At 41.9% G+C, this 18,012-nt stretch overlaps 3 protein-coding genes across 4 annotated transcripts; 1 reads left to right on the top strand and 2 right to left on the bottom strand.

The window, feature by feature from the left end:
* The first annotated feature begins 62 nt into the window (after positions 1-62).
* Positions 63-6,436, top strand: ighmbp2 (immunoglobulin mu DNA binding protein 2). Its single transcript, XM_069686278.1, has 16 exons — positions 63-264; positions 1,057-1,139; positions 1,689-1,858; positions 1,951-2,146; positions 2,245-2,342; positions 2,518-2,681; positions 2,817-3,017; positions 3,098-3,245; positions 3,336-3,510; positions 3,785-3,967; positions 4,058-4,176; positions 4,260-4,354; positions 4,507-4,630; positions 4,916-5,722; positions 5,823-6,022; positions 6,219-6,436. Exons 2-16 carry the CDS (start codon positions 1,063-1,065, stop codon positions 6,411-6,413), a joined length of 2,952 nt encoding a protein of 983 aa, XP_069542379.1. The 5' UTR covers positions 63-264; positions 1,057-1,062; the 3' UTR covers positions 6,414-6,436.
* LOC138612820 (zinc-binding protein A33-like) lies at positions 6,072-10,116 on the bottom strand. Its single transcript, XM_069686279.1, has 6 exons — positions 9,714-10,116; positions 9,398-9,493; positions 8,987-9,217; positions 7,442-7,464; positions 7,248-7,366; positions 6,072-7,170 (listed from the first exon to the last, which is right to left on the bottom strand). Exons 1-6 carry the CDS (start codon positions 10,104-10,106, stop codon positions 6,620-6,622), a joined length of 1,413 nt encoding a protein of 470 aa, XP_069542380.1. The 5' UTR covers positions 10,107-10,116; the 3' UTR covers positions 6,072-6,619.
* A 2,120-nt stretch (positions 10,117-12,236) lies between these two features.
* Positions 12,237-16,761, bottom strand: rapsn (receptor-associated protein of the synapse, 43kD). Of its 2 annotated transcripts, XM_069687148.1 has the most exons (8): positions 16,537-16,761; positions 15,442-15,780; positions 14,711-14,869; positions 13,254-13,352; positions 12,983-13,105; positions 12,848-12,901; positions 12,437-12,636; positions 12,237-12,309 (listed from the first exon to the last, which is right to left on the bottom strand). In XM_069687148.1, exons 1-8 carry the CDS (start codon positions 16,759-16,761, stop codon positions 12,237-12,239), a joined length of 1,272 nt encoding a protein of 423 aa, XP_069543249.1. The 2 variants fall into 2 exon arrangements, with proteins under 2 accessions (XP_069543249.1, XP_069543250.1); XM_069687149.1 differs by lacking the exons at positions 12,848-12,901; positions 12,983-13,105 and having other exon boundaries at positions 16,537-16,756.
* Between the last annotated feature and the right edge of the window lie 1,251 nt (positions 16,762-18,012).

Below are 18,012 nucleotides of genomic sequence, written 5' to 3'. Positions count from 1 at the left end.
GTTGCCAACCGCCAATTAAAAAAAAAAAAGATGCAGAAGAAGAAGAAGAAGAAGAAGACGAAGAAGCAGAAGTCATCCGAGCCGATAAGTGGCACTGTAGCATAGCATGCTAACAAGCTATCACAGTAAAAGAAGACAGAACGAGTCAAACAAACCCATTGGTGTTATGCCATACAAGATATTAATAACAGACTACCAACTTGTCCCGCATGATTAACATTTGTTTTTACTATCGCTGTCTATTCACGTAGCTAACATTAAAGGGTAAGTGTCATTCTCACCTTCTCACTGTGGCTAAAGTTAATTGTAGGAGTGCAGTGTGGTTAGCAAGCTAACATGTCAGCATTTCTGAAAATGACAACTGTCTCAATGAAGCTTTAACATGTACTTAAACTACCAAGCTGCATCCTGAACGTGTTTTCTTCGGTGTTACCTTTAACCTTAACTATATTTGTATGGGCTGTGAGATTCAGTGATGGAAAAAGATTAAGCCAAAATATCAGAAGTACTAGAAATCATTATGCAGCAGAGTGATCCCAGTGTTTTTGTTTAATTTGATTATTATAATTTACAGTGTTTCATGTTGTAGATGTGTGGTCAAAGTAAAACACATAGGTACAATTTGACATCACTCCTTTCATGTGTACTTCATTTTATATAGGGGAGTTAAATATAGTCTACAATATTATCCTGTATGAAGCTATGAAGGTTGTAAAAAATGGAAAATCCAACTCAAGTTCAAGTCTTTGAAAACGTGACGTACTTTGAAAAGTACGTCACTTGAATGCATGTAGTTAGTTGTAACATTCACCTTCATCTAAGGGAGAACTAAACTTCCTTATCTCTAATTTACAACATCAGTTATGATCAGGTAAATGTGACCTAGTGTGTACAAGGGTTAAAGTTGCCCTTTTCTGGTGTGTCTGTTGTCTCTAGCTGAAGATACTTTTATTGTCCCCTTGGGGATTTTTTTCTAGAAGTGACCATTTCTGTTGTTGTTATCATGTTGTTATGGATCTCTGCTGTTAACACTGAAAATGCATTGGCTGTTTTTAGTGAGTGATGGCGGTCGAACAATTTGTGTCAAAGACACTCGAGCTTCTACAGGAGGAGAGGGAGGCTGAAATAGAGGAGAACAGGTATGTTAAATTACATCTAGACGGTTACATCCAGTTAAACGTTACTTTATAGAGTGAGATAATACAGAAATTTGTTTGGTTAAAAACAAAAGAAAAGAAAAAAACTGTTCCATGATGTTCAGAAGAGGAGAAGAGAAACATTATAAATGGTCTAAAATAAATTATGTGATGTTTGGAAGTGTAGTGAATGCTTCCAGTAATAAATCTGAAGTCTGCAAGCCCAAAATGAGATAACCTTAATGACATCATCAGCCACATGACATCATTTGGGTTATTTTCTGAAGGGCTGGATAGTGTAAGCATCATGTAAATAGCGTCGCTTTATAAAAAGTGATGCTACCAGAGAGCATCCCCAACTTGTTTATACTAAATTAAGTGTCTGTGTGTGTAAATTGATAAAAAAAAATGTATATAGAGATTATAAAATGGTTTAGAAGTAACCAGTTATGTTTTTCAAACAAATTATTAAAAATCAAATTTTCAGTATTGACTGTTGTTATTATAAAATACCTATAAAAATAACAATAATGTCTTGTTTCGTTCCTTCAGAATATGGCAGGAGAACATCTCCCTCAAGGATCTTCAAAATAAAGGCGTTTGCCTGCTGAAACTCCAGATAGGAAGTCAATCCACGGGCCTCTATGGTCGCACAGTCGTCATCCTTGAGCCGAGAAAGTATCTTGGTTTCTCATCTCTGCCGAGCAACAGCTTTGGACCGGGTGAGTCAGAAGAATCAAACAATTGAACTCTGTTTTTTTAATGACTTCTGTGTTTGTATTATGCTTTAATGTGAGGTCGTCTTTTGTTACAGGGGACATAGTTGGCTTGTATGATACTGGCGGATGCACAGCAGCCTCACAGATTGGCACAGGAATAGTAACAAGGGTCAGTCAGGCTTCTGTGAGCGTGGCCTTTGACGATTCAAAGGACGGCCTCAGCTTTGATGACGATGCTCTTTACAACCTCTTGAAGTTGGCTAACGATGTCACCTACAAACGAATGAAAAAGTGAGTCACATCTGTCATGAAATCACTAATGTCTGTGCCATAAGACAGATGCAAGTGAGGAAGAAAATGTATTCACACTGTGTGTTTTGTGCTTGCAGGGCCCTGAATGTATTAAATGGATACAGCAACGGACCAGCTGGCAATCTAATAAATGTTCTTTTTGGAGACACAAAACCTTCTTCTCAATCACAGCCAAGTAAGTCTCACTTTACAAAGCAAATAGGCCCTCGAACTGTTCTGTGAAACTTTGTTTGGGGGTAGGCTTTACACAAGTATGCAGCATGCTGTTGACACTGATTCAAAATCTTGTAAATAAGCATAAATGATACAATACACAGACTAATTCTTGGTATTCTACTATGTTTTATCAGATGAAGTTGAATTTTTTAACTCCAACCTGGATGATTCCCAGAGAGACGCTGTGTCCTTCGCTCTGTCTCAGAGAGAACTGGCTGTGGTTCATGGACCACCAGGCACAGGCAAAACCACCACAGTGGTGGAGATCATCCTGCAAGCAGTCAAACAAGGCCAAAAGGTGCAGGAAGTTGATTTCTTTTAGTATATGAGTACATTTTTCTTCTTCTGTTCAGTTACATTTTCTGTGTTTTGGCATTGTTACTGCAGTTGCCATTGCAGAAACTCAGTCTAAATGGGATTTGTGTCTGTGCAGGTCCTGTGCTGCGCCCCGTCCAACGTGGCTGTGGATAATTTAGTGGAGCGGTTAGCCCGATGCAAAGCAAAGGTCCTGAGGCTGGGTCACCCTGCCAGGCTGCTGGAGTCCATACAGAAACATTCACTTGATGCCATCCTGGCTCAGAGTGACAACGCAAACATCATTGCTGACATCCGTAAAGACATGGATAAAGCTTTTGTAAGTATGTCAATGCGTGCGCCTACTGTTGTTTGTGCTGTCGTTAATGATTTGTAATACCATGAAATGTTTTTTTCAAGATGGGAATGAAGAAGATGAAGGACAGGGGAGATCGAGGGAACTTCAAAAGGGAAATAGGGGAGCTAAGAAAAGAACTGAAAACCAGGGAAGCAACAGCCATCGCCCAGATCCTGAAGAGTGCTGATGTCGTGTTATCAACCAACACAGGTCAGTAATGCCCTCAAGTGTGGAAAATGTGACTTCAGTCATTGCACTAATGATGACAGGCAATCAGAGAGCACTTGTGTATGTCTGCAGGTGCTTGTGATGACGGCCCTCTGAAGTTCCTGCCGGCGGAGCATTTTGATTGGGTGGTGATAGACGAGTGCGCTCAGGCCCTGGAGAGCAGCTGCTGGATCGCTCTGCTCAGAGCGCGCAAGTGTATTCTGGCTGGAGACTACAAGCAGCTACCACCTACCATCAAATCACACAAGTAAAAACTGTTGTTTTTCTTTATGTGTTCTTATATAAGTAACAGTCAAGATTTAATATCCCTCCTGTGACAACAGTTTTTTTTCTCTAAAGCTAAAACAGGGATTCAAATCTGAGATATTTCTGTACAATGTTAAATACTTGTGACTAAATTGCAAACGATTAGAGTTTAGACATCCTTAGTTCTCATTATTACAGCAAGAATGAAATGAAATACGTTATCCGATTCCTTGTTACATATCTCTTTCTGCTCGTTGTTTTGTTGTGCTCCTCAGGGCTGCATCAAAAGGTTTGTCCCTCAGTCTCATGGAACGACAGATCCAGATGTTTGGGGACTCTGTGGTCCGTATGCTAACAGTTCAGTACCGCATGAACAGCGCCATCATGGACTGGGCCTCCAAAGAGATGTACCAGGGGAGACTGACGGCTCACAGCTCAGTAGAGAGACATTTGTTAAAGTGAGTGTGAGTTCTGTGATGGAGATTGTCTCCCTTTTGTATTTTTGTACATGATAACTAATTTCAATAACTGTGTCTTTGATGAGAAAGAGATCTACCTGGAGTCGCCTGTGTTGAGGAGACCAGCACGCCGCTCCTTCTTATCGACACTGCAGGCTGTGGTCTGAGTGAGATGGAGGTCACAGATGAGCAGTCCAAAGGCAATCAGGGTAGGTCGTTTTCATTGTAAGCAAACAGTTTAATTACAGTCGGTCTGTTGTGGGATTTAACATGTTATTCACTTCTTCCTCAGGTGAGGTCGACATTGTTGGTCTGCACATTAAGGCCTTGACTGAAGCTGGGCTCAAAGCTAAAGACATCGCTGTTATTGCTCCTTACAATCTACAAGTGAGTCACTGATACGAGGAACTCCTAAAATATACGTGCACTGTGTAAAAGATCTACACTTCGACAATATTGAAAATAAAATCCCAATAGTAATGCTTAATAAGTAAGAATGACTCTGTGATGTGTATTTTAACGGCGTTATCTCTGTGAAGGTGGATCTCCTGCGTCAGAAACTGTCTGCGAGGCATCCAGAGCTGGAGATAAAGTCAGTGGATGGATTTCAGGGCAGAGAGAAAGAGGCTGTGGTGCTGTCGCTTGTTCGCTCCAACAGAAAAGGTAATATTGTTTTGCGAAGAAGGGCTCTTTTTAATTTCTGACAATTAAGAGAAAACAAGATGAGCTAGAATATAATTAGAATTGTTCCACAATCTGTCTTGTCTTGTGTTATAAATCCAAAAACTGCAGTCCAGCATCCAGCATCAGCCGGATGTGGTTTAACAATTGTGATCTCAGTCCTGACCACAATATTCATGGTTTTTGCTGTGATCGAGCAGCCCTAATATACCATAGAAAAAGAACCCCAATATGCAGCCCTTACATTTCTTTATTCTTTTATTTCAGGGGAAGTTGGATTTCTGGCAGAGGACAGAAGAATAAATGTGGCTGTCACTCGTGCCAGACGTCACATCGCCGTAGTGTGCGACACCCAAACTGTCCAGACTCATCCTTTCCTGAAGTCCCTCATTAGTCACATGACTGAGTTTGGCGAGGTCCGAACAGCGTTTGAGTACATCCAGGACATCGTGCCACAAAACTACACCCGCGACCACAAAGACACAAAGCCTAATACGTCCTCCAGCAGCTCCATGTCCACCAAACAGAAGGTTAAACAACTGCCTCCCAGCAAGGCGAAGCAAGGGCAGAAGACGTCAGCTGGTAATGAAACTGCTGGTACAGAGAAGCACACAAAGTCCTGCACGACAGCACAGAGAGAGGAAGAGCAGAAGCAGAACAGAGACGCTGAGATCAGAAAGCAGGTTGAGAACTTTCTCAAGGACTCAAATCAAAGTGAGCTCCAGTTTCCATCATCGTTTAACTCTCATGACCGCCTGCTGGTCCATCAGATCGCTGAGGAGCGGGGCCTCGTGCATGAGAGCAAAGGCGAGGGCAGAGACAGGTGCATCACCGTCTCCAGGCCCCTGAAGGCAACACCAGCAGAGGAGCCGACACAAGAAGCAGAAGAAGCCGAGGAAGAGGTAACACTCCCAAATCCTCCAAGTGAGCAGCCGAGTCAGCCTTCATTAGACCTGAAAAGTTTACATTTGGAGCGGATGAAGAGGGAGCAGCAGAAAAGGGAAGAAAACGTTCAGCAAAAAAAGCAACAGAGCAACATCTTACCAGCTCCAAAGAAGCCCAAGTCAGCGAAAGGTCTGTCGTAAAAACTAAAATATTTAAGTGTTTTTTAACCCGTCTGCTTTGATGCATTTGCTGCAACTGAGCTCTACGTCTCTTATAATTTCTCTTCTAGGAAAGAACAAAACAAAGGCGGGCGCCTGCGACATCGCTGCAGCCTCTGCTCCAGATGATGACTTTGACGCACTCATCAACGCTGTCAAGAAGGCCGAAAGTGTGTGCAGCTTCGTCAAGTGTAAAGCATCGGTGCTAACACTGGGACAGCTTTGCCTGTTCTGCAACAGGCAGTATTGTCTCAGTCATCATATACCTGAGGTAAGAAGGGGACAGACTCCAAGCAAATTATATTGTTTCTTGTTTTTATTATTGTTTGGTTTTGTAGGTGTTATTTACCTGATTTAATAATGCATGAACAATGCCAGGAAAGCACACTGATATGCCACTATAAATTGTCTTTGTGAAGTTATATGATTTTCTCATGATCTTATTATTGTTTTTCAACCTTCTTTAGGTTCACGGCTGTGGAGATAAAGCAAAGTCTCATGCTCGGATGAGAATAAGCAAAGAAGGTGTTCTGTACGCCGGGAGCGGGAAGAAAGACAAATCAGTGGACCCTAATAAGAAAGCCTATCTGCAGAGGAAACTGGACTCTAAGCTGAAAGATATGGCAACACAGAGGAGACCGAAAAACAAAGAGGACAGTTAATGATACCTATTAAAGAAGACTTTGATCTGAAAATGATTAAACATTGAAAAAGTAAGAAATGTTAGTCTTTTTGTTCATAAATATGTGCCTTTCTAATTGTCATTGAATGCAGCATCATACAGTTTGACGCTGAAGTTGCAACACGTTCCACCTCCTGTCCTTTAATGCTGAACAGATTGAAACAGAGCAGCCTGCTGCATGTGAGTCTACTCCAGCTCCACCCGTATCGTCAGAGGACAGATTGTCAGTGGGCTGGAGATTTTCTGCTCATTGTACAAACCAGGGGAGAAAAAGGGGAAAATCTTCTCTGTGAATTTGTCACTGAACGTGTGTATTGTTGTCAAGTCAGCCGCATTGATGAAGACTACTTTTCCTTTGTCGCAGTCCACTTTAACAGTGATCTTCCCTGGCTTCTGCTTCAACACAAGCTTGGTGCGATTTGACGTCTCAGCCCAGTATGAGTCTCCGCTTTGCCGGCTGATCACCCAGAATCCCTCAGTGGGTTTGAGGAAGACGGTGCTCTTCCTTTTGATGGACTCCTGGGCCACTCCGATGTACCAGTCTTTTCCCTGGCCCACGTCTACGGTCCAGCTGTGCTTTCCCGACGTGAAGCCGGTCGCTCCCAGCACACACACGCGGCTGGTGCAGCGCTCGGGGTTGTCAGGTAGTTGCTGCTGATTGCTGTACTGCACACAGGTCAGCTCTTCAGAGAAGCACAGGTTGGACTGAGCCGTGTTTGGATCCAGAGTGATGGGAACTAAAAGTAAAAACAGGTCAGTACAGTGAAAAGACTATAAAGCTCACTTTAACCAACGCTGTCGTCTGTTCACCCACCGTAATGGACGATGTTGGCCATATTCCTCCAGACTGTGTATTTCAGTGATCCCACATGCTTTGCAGAGTTTATCAGGATGTCTCTGATGCACTCTGGCTCTCGAATGATGCATTTGGATCTGAAACATGTTGAAATAATCACAACGTTGTCTCATGGAGACACTGCTTCTAAACAGATCGTGACTTTCACTTACCTTTTCTTCGTCTGCTTGTAGTCCTGAAATCACATAAAGAAATAACTCTTATTAACAAAATGTGAGGTGAGGAGTTATATGAACATCCCTTGTAAGTTCAGGGGTAATGAAAATCATTAGTGACAAATCAGCACTCTGACTCCAAACCTCAAAATAACTTCAATTGAAAAGGAGTTGTTTTTTGAAATGAGATCCAAAGTGTGTTCGTTTAAATGCTCATAAATGGTCTCCACAGCAACATACACACCAGCAATGCTCTGTGATGACAGTCATGTTAAAGTACCCGACATGACGATATCATAAACATCTCAAAATTATAAACAAATCACGAAGAACCCAATGAAAACTCATCCTTCAGAGACATTATTACATAAAACATATCGAGTACGAACATGACCAAAGGCATATAACTGTATTTACAGTCTCAAATCATATAGCTCAGCATAATAATGGTTAGCCATGCTAGCTGCGCAGCTTGGCGTTTAAATGTTGAACTATCTGTCAGCAAAGACCCGGACTGAAACATCTCTTCAACCATTAGATGATTTATTTATGATAACTTTAGTTACAATAGTCATCAGCCTTAGCTCTACTTTAGGCTAGTTATAGAATATAAGCCTGCTAACATGCTAAACTTAAATAGTGAACATAGTGCCAAACTTACATATTAGCATCATCTATGTTAGCATGCAAATAATATTTAAAAAAACTTTATTTATAGGCCTATAGCACTTTTCTTAAGAAAAGTTACAAAGTGCTTGATAGAAAGATAAAAGGAAAGCGAATGAAAAATAAATTAAACATAATTAAAGTAAATACATCAGTTAAAAGACAGAAGATGAATTAAGAATTCATGAAAGCCTTCCTGTAAAAGACGGTCTTAAGAGAGGATTTAAAAGAAGCTAAAGATTTGGCCTGTCTTATTGTGATGAGCAGAGAGTTCCACAGTCTGGAGGCTCTGACTGAAACCTCACCTTTGTTTACCGGTCGAGATTTTGGAACAACAAACAGAGCTGCATCCACCGATCGTAGGGAATGTAAACATTTAGCTCAAAGGTGAAATACAGCCTCAATAAGCAGCTAGCATGCTGGTAGAAACACGTATTGTCTATAAAACATACAGTTCAATGAAAACAAACATTTTTTCATTAATTAATTCTAAGAATTGCTTCAAATGTTTGAAATTATTGTGCTTAGAAACCACAAACATAAAATGAAACTTTAAACACATTTTTTCATGTTTTTGTGTTGAAAAAATGTGTTAAAATACATTTAATTACAAATATTTTTGGAATGTTCTAGATTTAATTTATTACTCAGCTTTTAAATGTTCATCTCTAAGGGCAGGATGGATGGTTAACCACAGCTCTCATCACAGAGCCCATCAGCCTGTTGGTCTATAACACAGATCAATCCTGATAAAACGTCTTTAGATATTAGAATGTGCTGACCATTTTAAACATATAAACCTAAAGAAGAGTTGACTGAATCTGTTTGGAGTCAGTGTGCAGGTATAATGTTGAATATAAAATGATGTTAATGTACCTGTAGAAAAGGTAAATCATTGGCTCTGAGGGCTTTCTCAATGTCACTGATGGTGGAGGAGAGGGTTTCAATCTGCTGCTCGATGTTCTCCAGCTTCTCACACATCACCTGCTTCCTCACTTGCTCTTCCTGTTTGAGCACCTTCAGTCTGGTGTTCTCCTCCTCCAGGAGGAACAGGTGTAGCTTCTCGAACTCCTCCTTGATCGCTTTCTCAGTTTGATTCGCCTGCGTCTGCAGTGTTGAGGGAGCAGGTTATTTTTTAGCCGTAACAACAAGAGGAATGTTTATGTGCTGTGCTGAGAGGTTTAACTCTCTGGGCAGGATGTGAAGTTAACAAGACAACATTTGAACATTTATCCTCTGTAGTGTAGGTGTGCAGTTATGGATACAATGATTCTCCTGACTTTTTACCTGTATATAGTTCTTTGTGTCCTCCCACTGCTCCTTTGTTTTGTTCAGCAATTTAAGCTTTTTCCTCAGAGACTCCAGCGTGGCTGAAACTTCTGTCTGAAATGTTCACAGAAAAATGACGAGTTAAAATCTGTAGCTGAAACTATTAGTTTGTTAGTTATCTTGATATTTAATTTGCTGCATTTCTCTGTTTTAAATCATATATTTTATACATTTCAGGCTGTTGAATACATCATACTGGAAGGAATTATCGATAACTGAATCAACATGTTTTAGACGAGTTGAGCCCTCTGTTGTTCTCTATCTTTTACTCTACCTTCTTCTGCTGGGCCGCCTCCTCCATCGGTCTGCACTGATGCACTTTGTGCCATTTTGACGTTTGGCAGACGAGACAGATGGGCTCTTCGTCATTGTGACAAAAAATGGTCAGCTTCTGGTTGTGAATACAACAAACTTCTTGACTCCTGCAGAACTTCTGAACTTGATATTCGTCCGCTGCCAACTTTAGTTGCAAATTGACAGCAGGCTTCCCAGGCACAGACACAACGCGGCACACAGGACATTCCCGGGATCCTTTCCATTTCCAGAATTTCTGTAAACAAACCTGGCAAACATTGTGGCCACAGTTGAGGAGAACAGGAAGGCAATAAATCTCACTGCATTGAGGACAAAGTAAGTCCTCTTCAGAGGGAGCACTCGGTGCTGCCATCGGGGTGAAGTGTTCCTGTAAAGTGAAGTGAGAGAAATACTTCCTTCCAGCCCTTCAGGTGTCGTGACTGAAGGCGGTACAACCCCGAAAGCGTGGTTGAAATGTTCGTAAATGCTGGAGAACTAGTACGACTGGTTAACGACGCATCATGTATTTCAGCTACTGGAGAATAAAACTGTCAGCTGATTGCAACAGACTGACAATCACTGTCAGCTTGGGAATTATAGTGAAATAAAAAAGTTAAAAGAAGCTCACAGAGTAGAAACACTTATGTTCACTTTCAGCGCACTTTATTTTTGTAACTGAAAAATTTCCATAATGGAGTAACAATGTTTGACTCTGTGCATAAATATATTAACAATGCATTTCTGTCCAACTCTAAATCATTAAAATCATGGTTTAATCAACATGATGCCTAGAAAAACATAACAACTCTACATGTATTTATATGTCGTGTTAATGCTGCATTAATCCTCTGAGGAGGGAAAAGCTGAGAGGCAAAAACAGAGGTAGTTTAAATCGTTAAAGATGAGTGGCTGCACTGTTAGTAAAAATAGGATTTATACCCCAGAACTAAGAACACAAAGAGTTTAACACGGACTGAACTGACAGGTAAACAGACTGTTTGTTATTTGGATGCAGAGACCTCAGGTGTAGTTCAGAAGCGAGGTCAAATAGTGATGAGTTCTCCAAACAGGAAACATAAAGTAAGTGCTTGTGCAGTAAATGTGTTGGTCTCTCTCCTCTCGTACTGTCAGCAGAGTTACATGTCGTATGAAGAGAGAAAACAGAGTACCTTAAAGAATCCTACGATGTGTGTTTGTCGAGATCATTGAAACAAGTATTAAAGTAATTATTTTGTTACTCACAGTACTCAGCATTTTTTCTGTTTTAAACATACTATTCAAATTATCTGAAGAAGAGGCTTCTTCACCCAAATCAAAATATGTTTAAGATAAAAGGACAAAATAAATGGGGAATATGGCTGATTAAAGTTATAGAAATACTACAATAAACTATTCTAAAATAAGTAAATACACGGTTACATGGACACATATTGATGTTAGCTTTGTTGCTTGGCATTGTGAATAAAACATGCAACAATAACAGACCTCTGCCCTAAAATTCACCTTTAAATAACAATGCCTTTGCAAGAAAATAATCTCCATCTATTGAGATTTGAACCAGTAAATTAATATTTACACGACTACATATATGAAAACACTACATTAAAACATACTGCATGTATCTCCTCTTAATAATGATTTGACAAGTGTGTGTGCTTGGTCAAAGAAGATCCTTTCCCAATACCTTTCCCCTCTCCACATTTTCCTGTCAGACTTAAGAGTAAAACATTCCCAGAAGTGGCTGGAAAATTAATTTCTGTGTTGATCCTGCTTCTTCTCTCTGCGGTTACAAAAACAAACAGCTGCATGTACCTGTTCTGTAAAGACATACTAGTTTTTGAATGGTTAAGAGACTTAAGTTTGTTTTTAGGTTTTATAAAACACCTCGAATTAATCAAACTTTGAAACAAATAAACATGACATAGTATGTACATGAATACAGTAATAAATATACGTATATATATGAATGAAATGAGTTAAATGGCTCTGTGCTTTGATAACACGTCAGACACGGTTGAGTACAGAACAAGTGGAAGTTGTGTAAAAGGTTAAATAACAAACCTCATGACTACAAATACTGAATTCTTCCTCCAAAGATCGTCTCATTTTTCGGATCTATTCTAACGCATAAAATAGCAAACACTAGTTTGAAGGGTCCATGTTCCTCTACATTTAAACTCTGCAACAAACAGCAGGTCATCAGAGACACTGTCGGCGCTTTCTTCTTCAGCTTATATGTAAATGCACCACTGTCCTCCTCAGTCAGCTGTCACTCTCAGACTGACGTCTGTCACTAACACGGATGCCTTTAATGGTTCCTCCGAGCCGCACTCTGCAACACTCTGGCTTCAGTTCAGCTTCCTCTGCACAGAGCAGTGAATTGTTCCTCCTCCTCGCTCATCTTCAGCACATGCTGAGGCCGCCTGCTGCTCTTACATCAGTCAGGAGCCTGCGAGGCTTCACGCTGTGTCTGCAGATCCGACGCACAAACACAGACTCACAATCAGACGAATCCGGGCTTCATGGAGGACTTGAAACACTTAGGACAACCCTTTGTCCCGTTAGTCTGCAGACACCTGGAGGGATGAAACAGCCTGCTGTCAGAAGCTTTACCTTTGGAACATGAAGTGTGTCTTTGGCTAGACTAGAAGTGTATAACATCCAGGTTACTTAATAAATTCAAAATAAAAAAAGAAGACCCACTTGAGATGGAAAATGTGGGAACAGGGTAAGGCCTGCAGTTTTTGGTCCCTGTCCCCGATGGACTCTCCACACATGCCGCAGTAGAGCTCCAGCTCCTCCACACACTGCAGGAACTTCACCACCTGCTCTCTGAGCTCCTCCTGCTGCTCCCGGCTCCGATAAATCCCCTCACTCAGGCAGTGGACCTTCAGTGTGCACAGCTTCAGATACAAATCAGAAAAAGAGACACCATGTAGCCTCTGTGTGTGCGCACGGTAAGTTTTACACAACAAAAATCAAGTTGAAATGTTTTTTAATCCATAAAATGTGAGAAGGAGATCTGTTTCAAAGGTTTGATTCATTGATTCATAAGTTAATCGTTGCAGCTTGTGTCTACTTGTGTGATTTGTCCTTGTGAGGAGCTTTTATTACCTTATTCCCCATTCCATCTGCCAACTCCTGTGTTCGCTGCAGGGAGTCAAGCGCCTGAAACAGTGACAGAGAGCGTCTTTTAAATACCACATTAAACAAATGTGTTTATTGTGTTTGGCAGAGATTTAAAGGAACCTTGTCAAATTCCTTCTGCAGAAGCCAACACTTTGCCACTCCCAGGTAGACTTGTGATTGTCCGAGACGATTTCCGATCTCAGTCATGATAGCCATGGCAGACTCGTATCGAGGGAATGCTTTCTAGATGGATGAAGAGAATAAAATAAAGCTCACCATATTGATGTCAGCGCAAGTAACAGTTAAGTAAACAGAAATTCAAAAATACTTGGACCAAATGTCAAATCTCCTCATGAAACTCAACAAGTCTGCACAAAGGGTGTCACCTTACATCAACGTCACGCCTGCAGCGGTGAATGTCTGCAAAGTTCAGTAAGCACAGAGCCTGCAGAGGACGGTCGCCATGCTGCAGAGCAATCTTCATGGATTCCTGTTGAAGGGAAAGACAGACTCACTCACTGAGAAAGCACTTTGAAACATCCAGAAATGATGAGAGGTTAATAAGGTTTATTTTATGCAGATACATTTAAAGATATAATCATTCATCATTTAAATAAATGTCTTTTAAGTCAATATCTATCGCTGAATGAGGTAACACAACAGTGATTGAGCCTATGACCCACTGATGAAAGCCTTTGCATTTGCAGTATTAAGTATTATTACAGACTGGGTGTCTGTGGCGACATTCGTGGAAAAAATCACAAGCGGCGCCCAGTTAGTGACGCATTTTCCATTACCCAGCAGTGGTTGGTCTGCCAGAGAGGGTAGGCGGAGCTAAGCGGCTGTTTTCCGGTTTCTGCAAGTGTAAACAGTAATCTACTATGGCTGAACAAACACAGAAAAGATCGCTGACTACAGATACAACTTCGAAAATAATCCAAAGAAAATAAACAAATTCGACGCTCAGATGAAGGCAAACAGTCTGAAAAGGAAAGTGACTGTCAGCGAGGAAAATCAAGAGTTACAACCGTAACAAAGGTGAATGACGGGTTATCTGGGACGTGTGCGCCTGCATTTGTCTTTTATTGCCATTAGGTGCCGCCAAAGAGAACGAAACTTTGAGATTATACCTTTAAATTGGCAGTATTAAACTGTACAGCTTCAAAATGAACAATATACTTCCTAAAGATTATAGATACAAACATTTCAGAGGGAACATCTGATTAAAGCTAACATTGTTTGGCTGTGAGTCCTGACCCTGGCAGCTGTATTTTATTATCTCCTTTCCAAACAGCATGCAGTGATTTGATGTATCAGGTTCAGTGTATTTTTAGGTAAACCGCAGGGACAAGTGATGTGGAATGTGAGACATTTGTTTTTTCACCTTGTACTCCGGTATTCTAAATATGACAAGATGTGTAAATTGTTTGGCTAAATGCGTTTGGCAAATGTAATAAATCTGAAATGCATCCTGCTGTCTTGTTACTATACTTCTGCACTCCAAGGCAATGACATCAAGTTATTTTTCACCCTCAGCACAAAATTAGAACAGGGTGAATACTGAAGCCACCCTCTTCATTAACACTTTAAAACCAGCGCCTCTGAGAGCATATTTTAGTCGAGGTCTAAGGCCCGGTACAACACAACAACTGGCGCCTGCACCTGTCAGAGGCACAACATCTACTGTATCTGCAGCTCCCAGATCAGAACAGCCAACGGCTTTAAGGGAAGTTTCTTTATGAGGAAACAAAACTGTGACATTCTCCAGAAGGTTAAATAAGTTTGTCTTTGCTGGATGAAGCTCGTCTCTGAGGAGTTGTCATGTGTTGGACGGTTCTAAAACAATACCTCGCAGCACTCCATGGCGTCTGGCAGGCGCTCCAGCTTCCTGTAGGCTACAGACATGTGGTACTGGCTCATGGCTCGATACTTGAGGCTCCAACCTTTGCCGTAGTCATTGACGAGCTCAGCTGCTTTGCAGGGGAAGAACAGGGCCTTCTCATAGTCCTGTTGGCAGAGATTAACGATGAGTAAGACCTCTGATGTCCAATTATTGTCTGCGCATAGCAGTGTCCTATTTAGATTGTACTGACATGCAGTTTAGGTTTGCTATGGCAGAATTGAAACAGGAAATGTGTCTCTGTCTGCTGTAATTTCATATGTTTTCTTTTATAAAATAACGTGACATATGAGTGCATTCCTCAAACGCTATTTCATCACAGTTCCATTGAAACCAATCCCCCCTGGGAAGCCGAGGGATTACTCTTACAAATCTCTGATGTCAAGGGTACTACATAAGCCCCCGGCCAGCCAGCGCACTCACTCCGCCCTTGTTTTACAGCGCATGATCTAACCATTGATAATGTTTGCTTGGATGCTCTGCAGTGTTGTCATTCCATGCAAATGTGTTGGCAACATCACAATTGATTATGCAATGAAGTCACTGATGCAATCCAGATAAAATACCATTCTGAGTGCTTGTCAAGAATAGAAGAATCATTGGGCGTACTATTTGAAGTGCAGCACATTAAAATGACAATCAGCTCTTAGCAGGACTCAGTACAATCAAATAAAAGCACCTTTAGCTGCACGTAGATGTTTCCCAGACTGCAGCAGACCCTGCACTCCAGCATCTTGTCGTCGTTGTTGTGTGCGTAGCGCAGGGCCTTCTCGTAGCTCTCCAGAGCTTTCTGGAAGACGCTGAGGCCCAGGAAGGCGTTGCCCATGCTGAGACACACCTGTCCGTTGAGCTGCAGGCTGACAGTGGTGCCCTGCATGTTTAAGCAGGTCTTGCAGTAGGACACCGTTTTCTGGAAGTCGCAGAGCTTCTCGTTGCTGCGCGCCAAGTTCAGGTAGCCCTCTGTCAGGTAGTCGGGGTCCTCCATTTCTCTGGCCGTGTCGATTTGATCTAAAGCGTACTGCAAAGAGAGTGAGTGTCAGGGGATGGGAAACTTGCAGGGACATTTTAGACAATAAGATGGATGTTAAAATTAGAATAGAGACTGAATAAAAGAGAGAGATGATACAGTTGTTCATAGAGATACGGTCTCTACTGCATGAAGTCTGGGTGAGAGAGAGCGGGTGCTGCTCGACATGAGATGATTATGTCAACAAGACACCCCACACTCATACTCAGGTTGCAGGACACTTATTTACTCTGCATCGTGTGGAAGCCACAAATTAACCCATGCTTCTCAAGATCACTGTAAATGGATCCAAGACGGTGACCTCTGACCTCTTCTCGTGCAACAATTCGCTCGGACACGGCGGAAATGTTAAAACACTACTGCACGAAGAAGTGTACGGGTCCTCAGCAGACATGATGACATATTAAATTGATGAGTTACCCAATGGCACTCGGCCTTACAACACACACACACACACACACACACACACACACACACTGCTGGTTGCATAACACAAAATATGATCACACAGTATCAGAAATGTAACAACTATCTTAACATAGAAAAACTGAGACAACATCATAAAATGGCTATTTAAGAAAAGATATATCAGAAACATTTTGGCAAAAGGAAAAAGTCTCTTGTAGAAATACTTTTCCAAATTGAATCCCTTTAAGAGTTTATTAATTAATGTACATTAATAACATATCATGTGGTTAACTGAGCTGTTTAGCTGTCGTCTGCAGCACGCTGGTCTTTAGGCCTTACCTTGAGCATATCTTTATATTTCCCCATCTCTGAGTGAGCTGTGATGAGACACCCCAACACCCGAAACTTCCCTCCAGGATCGGAGGTTTTCTCCAGCACTTTTGTCCAGACATGCAGAGCTTTGTCCGTCTGATTGGACTGATACAGCCTCAGGCCCTTCTCTATCTGCTGCTTGGTTTGGTCCTGGCCCATCTCTGGTACAAGGCGCCTCATAAAAATATTCATTAGTTTAGGCCATGCAATTTCAGTGAGGCAGCAAGAAAGTAGATCCTTGCCATGCACAGCACAACTCCAAAGAAGATCCCTTGAAGATGATCCTCTGGGAGGTCGGAGCCAGAAGGCCTACCAGATCCCGCTCTCTCAGCTCCGGCTGTGCTGAGACGGAGAGGAAACTGGATCCACCCAAGTAAAACGGCAATACACCAAGACCATTATCACCAGTGGCTTCGTGGAGAGCTGGACGGACAGAAAAATACCTTCCCCATATAACCCTGGGATGATCCCCTCTCACCATCAAGTGTTCAAAAATTCTCCTCCGATTTCCGTTTGAAAAATGCCAAAGAAACACGTTTCTCAGCGGAGCGCTAGCAGCGATATCCCAGAATATCTACTCCCTCCACACCCCAGCGAAAGGAATTCTCAGCGCCCCCGTGTACAACCCCCTCCACCTTCCTCCTACTGCTGGCGCTACAGCAGATGGCCTTGTCACTCCAGACCATGTGTCCCTTCAGGAATCCTGTCCTGCCCTCAGCAAGCAGTCCCAAGGTCACTTCAGCTCCTAGCAATCTACCTTCACACTAAACCTCACTCACTGACAAACACTGGGCGACACATTTTTACATCACAACCCTCTGAAGCGTTAAAAAACACACACCCACAAATGGAGACTCACATGTGGGACTGAGAACTGCGATACGGCGGCTATAAACAGCTTTATTGCCCAACATTAAGAGACTGCATGTCAGATGAGGCTCGTAGTGGCCGTCAGTTCCTATTGGGAGTTCTTATGGAGGCGCATATGTGCCTCTAGAGACCGACCCCCCCCCCTCATCTTGGCGTCAGCAACTGATGCTTAGAATAGTTCACAAAGTCTGACATGTTACTGGGTTTGGGTTTCAGCAGCACAGCCTCCTGTAACACATCAATGGGATCAAAGTTTGGGCCTCTCTGTAGTAGCTTTCTCTCCTTCAACTCCCCTTTTTCCCCGTACCCTCCCCAAGGACAAAACAGACACCTTTACCACCTCACATACCAGCTACCATTCAGAAGATGCATTACCAGTATCTAAAGATACTGTTAGAGGTATTTGTTGAGGCAGAGTTCTCAGTAGTAACAAAGTGCATTTCTAAATGTGTCTCTGTGGAATTGCAAGAAAGAAAGATCCTAAATTCTTAGGATTAAACATTGAATAAATAGCAAGATAGTTAATGCAAGGAAGTAGGGATAGACCGATTATCGGCTGGGCCGATTATCGGC

Source organism: Semicossyphus pulcher, unplaced genomic scaffold, assembly GCF_022749685.1.
Source record: "Semicossyphus pulcher isolate SPU_LCO1_2020_fin unplaced genomic scaffold, fSemPul1.0.p SCAF_8, whole genome shotgun sequence".
Taxonomy (NCBI): domain Eukaryota; kingdom Metazoa; phylum Chordata; class Actinopteri; order Labriformes; family Labridae; genus Semicossyphus; species Semicossyphus pulcher.
The sequence above is the reverse complement of the archived record's forward strand: the minus strand, read 5'-3'. Positions and strand labels throughout refer to the sequence as shown.

Coding starts and splice junctions, on each gene's coding strand:
- ighmbp2 (XM_069686278.1), top strand. CDS start 1,063: ATGGCGGTCGAACAATTTGTGTCAAAGACACTCGAGCTTCTACAGGAG. Junction 4,177..4,259: donor GCAGTCCAAAGGCAATCAGG/GTAGGTCGTTTT, acceptor CTTCTTCCTCAG/GTGAGGTCGACATTGTTGGT. Junction 5,723..5,822: donor GAAGCCCAAGTCAGCGAAAG/GTCTGTCGTAAA, acceptor TTTCTCTTCTAG/GAAAGAACAAAACAAAGGCG.
- LOC138612820 (XM_069686279.1), bottom strand. CDS start 10,106: ATGGCAGCACCGAGTGCTCCCTCTGAAGAGGACTTACTTTGTCCTCAA. Junction 9,218..9,397: donor ACACAAAGAACTATATACAG/GTAAAAAGTCAG, acceptor TCAACACTGCAG/ACGCAGGCGAATCAAACTGA. Junction 7,171..7,247: donor GGCCAACATCGTCCATTACG/GTGGGTGAACAG, acceptor TTTTACTTTTAG/TTCCCATCACTCTGGATCCA.
- rapsn (XM_069687148.1), bottom strand. CDS start 16,761: ATGAATATTTTTATGAGGCGCCTTGTACCAGAGATGGGCCAGGACCAA. Junction 14,870..15,441: donor ACATCTACGTGCAGCTAAAG/GTGCTTTTATTT, acceptor CTCTGCCAACAG/GACTATGAGAAGGCCCTGTT. Junction 12,310..12,436: donor TCCCACATTTTCCATCTCAA/GTGGGTCTTCTT, acceptor TCATCCCTCCAG/GTGTCTGCAGACTAACGGGA.